The following is an 11324-nucleotide window of genomic DNA, read 5'->3' as shown; positions in this document are numbered from 1 at the left end:
CTGGGGTAAAAGTTTAAGGCCTGTGCTGTGGGAATAAGCACAAGCCAGAGACCAGTCTAAACCAGTAGGCCAAGTGCCCTTCTCATTAAAGGCTGCAGAAAGCCATTGTCATCTGAGCTGGTGACAGCATAGAAGAGAAGGTGCCTCCAGTGGTGGGCAAGGGAAGCACATTTGTAGGTGGCGCGTGACCCCCATTTCAGATCACTAGGGAGTTGCTGGAGCGCTATGAAGAGCACTGCCAAGAAGCCCTTCCCAAGTCTTGGGTGCACTACCCATCAAAATGTCCAACATGGTTGCCTGTGATACCTGATGGGTCATTTGTGCCCTGTATACCCATGAGGCCTATGGAAGCAGGCTGAAGCAGGTGAAAGGGTGCTGGAATTTACCCTCTTCCTGCCAGTTGGGTCACCCTAGGTGGAGAACCTGGGTGGTACCAGCCCAGACAGGCCCAGCCTCAGCAGCAGAACCATCCTGCTTAGCTGCCACCCACCATCTGCCTGTCCAACAGGCCAGATGTTCCACTAAGTACAGAGTCTGTTACACATGAAGTTAGAGACTTTATTTAGCTTTAAAACACCATGCTCTAAGGGCATGCCTGGAGCAGTGCAGAAAGGCAGGTATAACTGTGTCTGCAGGAGACTCGGCACTGACCACCCTAACCTACCTGGTGGCTTCCTGGGCTAAGACCAGGTAGACCAGCAGGCCCAATGGTCATAAAAGCATGATGGCTGCCACCCATGGTGCCTGGCTGGCAGGGCTGCATTCCTGATGGCTGGGTGCCTTCACTCTGGGAGCCGGGAGCCCCCTCGCCGGCCAGAGTTATCACGCCATACATAGTAGTTGAGCACGGTGGCAAAAGCCAGCCAGGCCAGGTAAGGGTACAGCAAGCGGGCAGCCGGCGGGCTCACTCGGTGCCAAGCCAGGGTTGTGGCAGTCGCCACCCCACTGACAAGCAGAAGATCGGCCAAGGCCTGCAAAGACAGAAGATGGGAAGACTAAGGCCATGCATGCCAAGTCTAGAAGCCTCACTTAGCCCTGCTGAACCTTAGGGTCTGATGCCCGATGCCCACCTCTGTTCTCAGCTTCAGTTTCCTTGGCTGCAAATCCCTGCCTGACTGTACCAAGTGTGAAAGCCCCAAGAGGGCACAGCATATCCCGGAGGGGAACAGCATCTGAAAGGCCTCTGACCTGTAGATACAACATTGTAAAGTGCTGCTGACCTAGGAGGCCAGTGTAAGGGCCAGACTGCTGCTGGTATGATATACCCACAGTGGCTCAGCCAAAGCGTTTTTTTAAAAAAAAAAAAAAAAAAACAGGTCTCACTGTGTAGCCTTAGCTGATTTTGAACTAGCTTTATAGACCAGGCTGTCAGACTTATAGCAATCCTTCTGCCTCTGCTGGTACTACAGGCCAGATCTAAACAAGAACTGCTTTGTTTTGTTTTGTTTTGTTTTTTTAAATCCTTTTCCAATCAAGTCACAAGGGTTTTTTGTTGTTGTTGTCTCTCCAGCCCGAACTGGTTTGTTTTTTTTTTTTTTTTTTTGGTTTTTTTTTTTTGTTGTTGTTGTTGTTTTTTTTTTTTAGATTTTATTATGTATTTATTTTTATGGTTATGAGCCTTCATGTGGTTGCTGGGAATTGTTTTTAGGGCCTCTGCTCCCTCCAGTCAACTCTGCTCGCTCAGTCCCTGCTGGCTCTGGCCCAAAGATTTATTTATTATTAAACATAAGTACACTGTAGCTGTCTCCAGACAACACCAGTAGAGGGCATCAAATCTTATTTATTTATTTATTTATTTATTTATTTATTTATTTATTTATTTATTTATTATATGTAAGTACACTGTAGCTGTCTTCAGACACACCAGAAGAGGGTGTCAGATCTCATTACGGGTGGTTGCGAGCCACCATGTGGTTTCTCGGATTTGAACTCAGGACTTTTGGGAGAGCAGTCAGTGCTCTTACCGGCTGAGCCATCTCACCAGCCCAACAAGAACATTTTTAAGGAGAGGTTTTGTCCTTGTGTCAGAACACAGGGCACCAGATGTATTGCCAGTGTCTCATGCCATTGCTTGTATACCCAAGATCGCAGCCCCACCCACTTCAAACTGGCCCTCCAGACTTTCTTCATGGAGGGAAGATGAGCTAAAATAACATTAGTACACAGGTCACTGTCACCTAGGCCGACCTGGCTCTCTCCTGGGCTCAACTGATTGTCCCACTTCAGCCTCTGGAGAGCTGGGACTACAGGAACTCCACTGCACCAGACTCATGGAACTTCTAAAGGGGCTGCAGGCCACAGGCCTTACCCCTGTAGATACTGACCCTATCTGGGATGTGATGCCACCTGCTCCCCCAGAGCCATCTTCAATGACCTAAGAGTCAAGTTACAGCCATACTTACCCAGCCCATCTGCCGGGCACCAAAGAAGATGGGGGGCCACGCCCAGTTCAGAGCCAGCTGACCAGTGTAGAGACCCAAGGGAACCATAGCGTCCTCTGTGAAACCTCCCAGCTCTTTCCAGACTATGTAGGAGCCATACCTGAAACAGACAACCGATCAGGACATCACAGGGCAAGGCCAAGTGTATCACCCTCCTCTGAGACTACACGGCGATGGCTCAAGTATGCCTTGCTTGCTACTGACTTCTGTATGATCTCAAAGAAGCTGCTTGCCCTCTCTGGGCCTTGGCTTCTTATAAGACTGCTACAGGGATCTGAGTTGAGAACCCCGAGTCGGTATGTGGTTACAGAATGAAGGCTGGAGGGGGAGGGGACAAATAAGTGGCAGCTTGGTCATTGCAGGCTGTTGGGGCCATGAGACAACAGCTGCCGAGGGCTTCTGGGAATGGACCACACCAGGGCCTGGTGCTGTACACCAGGAGATTGTGGCTGCCTGGCATTTGACTTGGCACACGCTGCTGTTGTCCACGCTGACCTTTATACATGGGACAGCCTCAGTAGTTGGAGCCCAGGCAGGGATCCAAGAGGCAAGCAGGAAAAAGTTCAGTCTTGCAACACATAGGTTGTCAGCCTCACCACCCTCTCCTTCTCAGTGGGCAATGATGCTACTCTGTCTGTGAGTCAAAGCCCAGCCTGATTCCAGGGGCAACAGAGCACAGCACGGTGGCACCTACAACTACCTACCCCATGGCTGAATACAGTGTGCCCCAGATGGGAGCCAGTGTCCAGCGAGGCGGATGCCAAGAGGGTTTCTGCAAGCTAGCATACCACCGGAGGCCCTCGCCACGTACAAAGTAGGCTCCCATGAAGCCCCCCAGGCTGGGCACCAGAGTGAGGCCCACGGCAGGCACCCAGGATTCAGGCATGGTGATTGCAACTGATGTTCTGGAAAGATCTGAAAAAGAACACAGGGTAGGGGTGAGGGCAGTTCTACAAAACCTTGGGGGTCAACCCATCACTGCCTTCAGCACCTCTAGGGTCCTGTTCCCCAGGAACAACCAGCCCACTTATTCCTGGTGGGTGAGGAAGGAGAGTGGAGTCCCCATTCCACTCACACTTGTGCCCCTGCCCAGAGGTGCCACCAGGGCTCTACCCACCTTCTTCCTACTTCTGCTTCAAGCATCTGTTCTGTCACCTCACCCTCGATCTGTGGTCTCCTGGTGTGACCTCTACTCACTGCGCCTCTGTTAGGAAGGCTCTCAGTTCTGCTTGACCTCAGGTCAAGGGTCACTCGGGGATGCTGGGAGGTCTGTGCATTGTGTTTAAGTGCTTCAGTCCATCATTCATTCACACCCTTGGTGATTGGCAATTGGCAAAGCTTGGCTTCCTCAAATCTTCCCACACTAGTCTACCATAACCTCAGAGAAGTCACTTCAATCCTGTTTCCATCTATGCACAAAATTGACGCTGCCTACTTTAGTGTCCCCAGGGGGCAGCATAGAGTATTTTGATCCTCAGGTGGTGTCTACCTCAGAGGCCAAACCCATGCACCAGAGGACAGCCTGCCCAGAGTTCCCCAGCACTCTAGGTCAGGCTCTGCCCTAATCACAAAGTTTCACACACATGAACACTCAGGAAAACAATCAAGACTGGGTCCCAGCCCTCTTTCTGTTTCTTACGGGTGGTCTCAGGCCCTTTGCAGCCAATCTCTGGGCTGAAATCAAGACCCAAGGAGCTTGAGAATGGGGAGCCCTGGTGTAGAAGTCCAGGGACAGCTCTGCCTCTGCTTGCTATAGGAGTGCAAAGCCAGTCAGTACCCTGACTGGGACTCAGTTTCTCCATCAAAAAATCGTTCCCACTAACATGCATACTGTTAGTAACTGGAGAATCAGGGTGTCCGCTTGCATTGTTGAAGACCCCTGGGAAAATGGCTCAGTATGGTAAAGCATTTGCTATGCAGACTGTGAAAATCGGAGTTTGGATCCTCCCCCCACCCCCCAAAACAATCCATATGAATGCTGGTTGGGTGTGGTAATCCACCTGTCATTCCAGCACTGTGCAGAGACAGGATCCTCAGAGCTAAGCCAGCTAAACTAGCGGCAATTGGCAAACTCTGGGTGCAACATTCTACACCACTCAATAAAGGGGACATCTGATGGAAGCCAGAGGTCCATGCCAGTACACCAACATGTGCATCACACACACAGAGACAGACACACATATACAGAGACACACACAGAGGCACACCCACAGACACACACAAACGCGAAGGAATGAAACAAACTTCTACATACAATTTTATGGGCTGGAGATGCAGCTCAGTGGTAGGTAGACAGAGGGCTTCATTAACAAGACCCTGAAATCAGTCTACATTACCACCACGAAAACAATCCCACTTCCTGTAGTGGTTTGAAGGAGACTGTCCCCCATAGGCTCAGTGATTTGAATATTTGGTTCCTGATTGGTGGTGCTGTTTGGGTAGGCGTATGAGGTGTGGCCTCTATCACTGGAGGCGGGCGTTGAAAGCCAAAAGCCCTGCCTCCTTCAGTTTGGTTTCTTTGTTTCACGCTTATGTTTGAAGATGTGAGCTCTCAGAGTCCTGCTCCTTGCAGCATACCTGCTCTTAGCCACACCTGCCCGCTGCCCGCTGCCGCGCCTGCCCACCATGGTGGACTCTTATCCCTCTAATCTCTCCCTTCTATAACTTGCCTTGGTTCTGGTGTTTTATCAAAATAACTCAAAAGTAGCTAATACTGTGCTCAAGACCAGGGGAGTCCCACACACTCCCTCCAAGCTCCAGAAGACTCATTTCTTTGTTTATAAAGTGCTTGGCATGCCCGTGTTCTGCGATATACAGCTAGCTAGCCTGGAAGAGAACTTTTTTCTTATTCGTTTTTTCCTTTTTTTTCTTGTTGGTCCTGAGAACACTGAGCCTAAGCCTCGTGCATACCAAGCAAGCGTTCTACCACTGAGTTGCAAGCCCAGATCTCTCTCCTTTTCTTTTTTTTTTTTAAGATTTATTTATTTATTATATATAAGTACACTGTAGCTGTCTTCAGACACCCCAGAAGAGGGCATCAGGTTTCATTACAGGTGGTTGTGAGCCACCATGTGGTTACTGGGGATTTGAACTCAGGACCTTCGGAAGGGCAGTCAGTGCTCTTACCCACTGAGCCATCTCACCAGCCCCTCCCAGATCTCTTTTTACTTTTTGTTTTGAGACAAGTTCTTGATAAGTGTCCTAATTAGATTGTTGTTGTTGTTAACTTAATGCCTCCGTCAGAAGACTGACTGTAGGCAAGTCTGAGGCCTTCGTCTGATCCATGATTGATGTGGGAGAGCCTAGTCCACTGTGAGTGGCACCACTCCCGAGGAGATGGAGGTCCTGGGTTGTATACGAAAGCAGGCTGAGCAAGGGAACAACCCAGCAAGCAGCACCCACCCATGGCCTCTGCATCAGCTCCTGCCTCCAGGTTCCTACCCTGACTTCCCTCAGTGATGGACTGTAATCTGTACCCTACATAAGCCCTTTCCTTCACCAGTTGCTTTGGTCACAGTGCTGTATCACAGCCATGGACAGCAAACTAGAATAGTAAGTAACGAGGCCGGCCTTAAACTCACTCTCTAGCCCACAGACCTTGAACTTTAGAACATCCTGCGTAAGGCATCCAGTCATGGCTTAGAGGACATTTTTAATGAGTTGAAAACTGTTTTCACCATGGACTTTTTTGGAGGGCAGGAGTGGAGACAGAGTTTCTCCGATCAGACCTGGCTGTCCTGGAACTCACTCTGTAGACCAGGCTGGCCTTGAACTCAGATCCACCTGCCTCTGCCTCCCGGGTGCTGGGATTAAAGTTATGCACCAACACCACCCAGCTGTTTTCAACATAACCTTAAGACCGACCAAAACATTTACTTCTTGGGGAGGGGGTTGGCAGCCCCTCTCAGTAGAGACAAGGCATTTTTCTGCATCTTTACTGAGTCACAGGACTCACCGGGCCTTGAGAAAGCTGGGGTACAGGAAATATCTGTCCAAGTCTGGCTGCTCACTTAGCTCAGCCTAGTGTCCCCTCAAGCAAGCCTGGGCTACCTCACAAGCTGCTTATCTCTGCAATGAGGACATATCCTGCCTTTCTAATAAATGCCACAGCAGTGTGGTACCCAGTGAGCCGGAGGGGCCGTGACTAGTACATTAATTAGGTTTTCCTTGCATATTCAGCATGATCAGAGCAAGCATGAGACCCCACATCACACTGTGAGAAACTGAGGCCCAGCGGCAGAGTGGAGAGCTGGAAAGTGAGGCACTGAGTGGCCCAACGTATGTTCAGTTTTCTCTCTCCCTCTCAGAAGAGCTCCTTCTACAGATAACTGGGAGCTTGCCATCTCTACAGCACACATGGACACCACAGTCCCCTTGGGCACACTTGGTGATCTTGCCAAACCTCAAGCCTGGGCCTGAGCCTAGAGACACCAGGAGGGCTCTCAAGAGAAGCCTTCTGTACACAGACTGACAGTGCTCAGTGCCCCTGGAAAGCATCAGCTCACAAGAAGAAAGATGGAGGAAGAGGCCCGGAACTGCAGAAGGTGGGCTCACTGGGGCCTGTGTGGGAAGGTGGCAAGTTCTAGAGGTCAAACCTGAAGCTAATTTGGGGGAGGATACCTGAGTGTCTGAGAAACTGAATGGGGGAGTACTTGGGGGAATGAGAAGCTGAATAGGTGGGAGTACCTGGGGGAATGAATGAGAAGCTGAATGGGGGGAGTACTTGGGGAATGAGAAGCTGAATGGGGGGAGTACCTGGGGGAGTGAGAAGCTGAATGAGGGGTGTTCCTGGAGAATGAGAAGCTGAATAGAGAAGAGTACCTGGGGTAATGAGATGCTGAATGAGGGGAGTACCTGCGAGTATGAGAAGCAGCCTAGGGGACCACTTCTGTTTTCTGAGAAGCTCGCTGAGAAGAGGGGGAGGTTAATGGAGCCTGTGGGCCATTTATTCTGCATTTCTGCATTTTCCAAAGTTTAGACAAGAAACTGCACTGCCCCGCCCAGCACTGTAGCACATCTTGTAATCCCTCAGCACTGGGGCCCCAAGGCAGGAGGACTGCAAGCATGGGATACCAACATGGGATGCACAGAGGGACTTAGGAGGAAAAGAAGGAGGGAGAAGTAGTGTCCCTACTTAAGGTCACTGCTCCACCTTGCCAAGTCCCCTTCACAGTACCACTCCTGTTCCATGGCCTGGGGACACCTGTTAGTGTTTTCAGTTGGTTTTGTTGTTGTTTGTTTGTTCCAAGCTAGCCTGGAACTCCATAGCCCAGGCTAAGCCTTGAATGCATGACCATCCTACTTCAGCCTCCCAGCTCCTGAGGGCTCAGATTACAGACCTGCAGGCCTGCACTGCTACAGCCTGGTTTATACTATTGCTCCCTCCTCCCTTCCCCCCTCCCCCCTCCCCCTCCCCCTTCCCCTCTCCTTCCCCTTCTGTCCTCCCCTCTCTCTCCCCTCCTTCCTCTAAGATTTATTTATTTATTTTATGTATATGAGTACACTGTTGCTGTCTTCAGACACACCAGAAGAGGGCATCGGATCCCATTACAAATGGTTGTGAACTATCATGTGTTTGCTGGGAACTGAACTCAGCACCCCTGGAAGAGCAGTCAATGCTCTTAACTGCTGAGCCATCTCTCTCTAGCCAGCCTCTTCTCTCTCTCTCTCTCAATTCACTCTGTAGTCCAGGCTGGCCTTGAACTCAGAAATCCACCTGCCTCTGCCTCCCAAGTGCTGGGATTAAAGGCATGTGCCACCACTGCCTGGCTCTCCTCTCTTAATAGGGGCACAAAGATATTCACCATGTAGCCCAGACCAGCCTCAAACTGATAGTCGTCCTCTTACTTCAGCCTCCCGGGCAAGCACCACCACTGCAGACAACAGGTTTTAGTAATTTAGCTGAAAGTCCCCAAACGTAAAGTAGCAATCACACAAGTCAATGATGTTGCTGTCTCCCCAGCCATTGACACCAAGTTCCAAACGTGTGCATTTCCCACAAAGAAACCAATGCCTACTGGGCACTTGTTTCTTGTGCCAACCCAGCCCTGCCCTTCCTCATGACCAGCAAGTCCCTTAGGTCCCTCAGAAGCTGCCTTTCCTGAACACTCCCTAGCGGGTCAGAGCCTGTGTGTGGCTGGCTTCCTTCCTGGGAACCCTCCCTGCCTTAGAGGTTTGCCAGCCTTACGCCCCACAGTAGTACCTCTTCCCTCTTGCCATGGCTTTGAAGGAGAAAGTGCTCTCATGACAGCTATGCGCCAGGGGTGGGAGCAAGGGGGGCATTCTCTGTGTCTGGGAAGTTCTTAAACAGGACCAACCAATGTTTCAGAGTCCATCAAGTCTCCCATTATAGTGTGGTGGCTGTCCCAAAGACATACCATAAGGACAGGATCTAGGGACAGGACACTGGACCCCAGGTTTCTACTCCCACCCTCTAGCCGCCCTGGAAGGCAAGACTATCTTTATGCTCTGCTTCACTAAGGGGATCAAAGGGAGGGCCCCCTATTTCCATCCAAAGTCACAAAACAGGACAGTCACCACCCCACTTGAAACTGAAGGAGAAAGTTGGGCCAGGGACCTTCCAGGGACTTCTTGGAGACTGCCCAGTTCCTGAGTCACCCACACAGAGGGGTGGTAGACAGGCAGGGGTGGGGCCCATAAAGCTGAGTCACCCCTCGGCTAGACTGAGCTGGGCAGGAGATCAGCTCAGGGTGGAATCCCAGGATAGTATAGAGTGCAGGACGGAGATACTCAGAGGGGCAAAGCCACCCACTCACCCTTTATTTCGGTCTCTTCTAGAAGACATGTAACATCCTAAGCTTCACCCTGTCACCAGCTTGCTCAGGGTCCTTGGGGTGTTCCAGGAAGGAAGGACAGAACACCAAGACCTCCCTGGAAAACTCCACCCAGGGTTGTGACTATCAGTTCAGGGACCACTCAGCTGCTTCCTCTAGGGGAGGAGGAGATGGCTACCTTTTCATTTCCAGAGAGCATCTTGGACAGAAGAATAAGGACTAGACAGAGGAGAGTATGGTAGTAGGCCTTCTCGATGGTCACCACCCCAGGGCCTCAGTAAAGGAGCCAAGCCTTACTCAAAGGCACTCACTCACTCAGTCAAACCTTCATGTACTCCCCACAGCAGCCACAGGGCAGGGGTCAGCCACCTCTCTTTGATCCACAGTCCCCAGAAAGGGTTTATTGCTAGTGTCACCTTCCAGGTAAAGAAACTGATATGGGGCTGGAGAGATGGCTCAGGGGTTAAGAGCACTGACTGCTCTTCCAGATGTCCTGAGTTCAAATCCCAGCAACCATACAGTGGCTCACAACCATCTGTAATGAGATCGGATGCCCTCTTCTGGTGTTTGAAGACAGCTACAGTGTACTTACATATAATAAATAAATAAATCTTTAAAAAAAAAAGAAGGAAAGAAAGGAAAGAAAGAAAGAAAGAAAGAAAGAAACTGATGGGGAAACTGTAGAACATTCCAGGTTGGTATCTCTACATCCACAATGACACTCGGCCACTCTCGGTCACCTTCCCTTGGGATACAATGCCCTGGGCAAGGATCAGGTCCACAGGCTGTCTCTCTTCTCAGTGTCTGATGGACACAGGCCAACAGCATCGCCCTCTCCATACTTAGCACCATCACTCCATAGAGCTTCGGGCCCCACCTCTTAGTAGGACAGCCAGAAAGGATGCCTGAGCCCTCCTTCTCCTAGGCTGCTATCTGTGAAGCTAGGTCAGAGCCAATGGGCCTGGGGTACCTGTTGCCCTGGGGCTTCCCTAGAGACTATGACCCAGAAACAGAAGGGAGCCGGCCACGCCCTCTTCCGTCCACTGCGTGAAGCTCCTCCCATCCTTGAGCTTTCCTTCCAGCAAAGCCGTTTCTGTCCCGAGGAATTTTAGGACTTTTTGTTTTTAACGAACTTGCAAATCCTCCTTATACCTTTTGCCAGCTTTTCTCATTCTGAAAGTAATCATCGCGCCAGCAACAGGTCAGTTAGGACCGGCAGGAACTGGTCACCATGAGGTCTGGGGTGTGGGGAAATGGCGTGGCGGAGTGGCAACTTTATCAAACAAAACTGGCTTTCAAGGCGCCGCTTGCACAACCCCCTAACAAGGGGAACACAAACAGAAGCCGAAAACTCCGATCAGAGAAAAGCTTAAAAAGCAAGCCTGCTGTCTGTCGGCCTCACCCCTCAGGTACCTACCACTATCAAGAGTTTCTAGACGCTGGCGGGTCTCAGCCCTGAGACGGCCAGGCACACACACGCAGTACCCAAGTTCACAAATCACTACGCAGGAGAAGCGTCCACACCACACATGCAGGCTTTGATCTCAAAGCAGGCTTAGGCAGCTGCCGCTCAAATCCTGGCTCCTGGGCTTTGCATAGTCTCGGTTTCCCACGGATCCCAGAACTCCTCTGCAGGGGAAGCAGGATTCCCAGCAGCCAGAGGCTATCTCCTCTTCCCGCCCAGCTGCCTCCAGCTGCAGCAGCCAACTCCTGCCTCACCGAGGTAGGCACAGGACATTGGCCGCTGTCCCCAAAGGCCAAACACCCTCAGCCTCAGCAGCACATCCTCGGGAGGAGTCCCTCCCGCTTGGACCTGGCCTCAGTTTCCCTTTTGGCTCCCCGCCGTCAGGGTCTCACGTACCCACAGCCCCGCTCACGCAGTCGCTGGTTGTTCCGTGAAGGACACTGCGCACAGAGGTTGGTAGCCGCTGACCCCGCCTCGCCCCGCCCCGCCCTGCGCCGCACCCGGAGGCACCCTGCCTTCCCAGGCCCGCCCTCAACCAGGCACCCCTCTTTTTTTCTCTCCTCATCGTGGGCCTGGACACAGAGGGGAGAGATGCATCGCAGACAGGCAGACAACGAATGCCAC

General features: G+C 51.4%; 1 protein-coding gene across 1 annotated transcript; it reads right to left on the bottom strand.

The window, feature by feature from the left end:
• Positions 1-537: 537 nt before the first annotated feature.
• Tspo (translocator protein) lies at positions 538-11168 on the bottom strand. The gene is made up of 4 exons (NM_009775.4): positions 11097-11168; positions 3146-3356; positions 2403-2541; positions 538-971 (listed from the first exon to the last, which is right to left on the bottom strand). The coding sequence occupies exons 2-4, from the start codon at positions 3325-3327 to the stop codon at positions 783-785; spliced, it is 510 nt and encodes a 169-aa protein (NP_033905.3). The 5' UTR covers positions 3328-3356; positions 11097-11168; the 3' UTR covers positions 538-782.
• Positions 11169-11324: the final 156 nt, after the last annotated feature.

This window comes from Mus musculus, chromosome 15, assembly GCF_000001635.26.
Source record: "Mus musculus strain C57BL/6J chromosome 15, GRCm38.p6 C57BL/6J".
Taxonomy (NCBI): Eukaryota; Metazoa; Chordata; class Mammalia; order Rodentia; family Muridae; genus Mus; species Mus musculus.
Note: the sequence above shows the minus strand (reverse complement) of the source record. Positions and strands in the feature narration are given on the sequence as shown.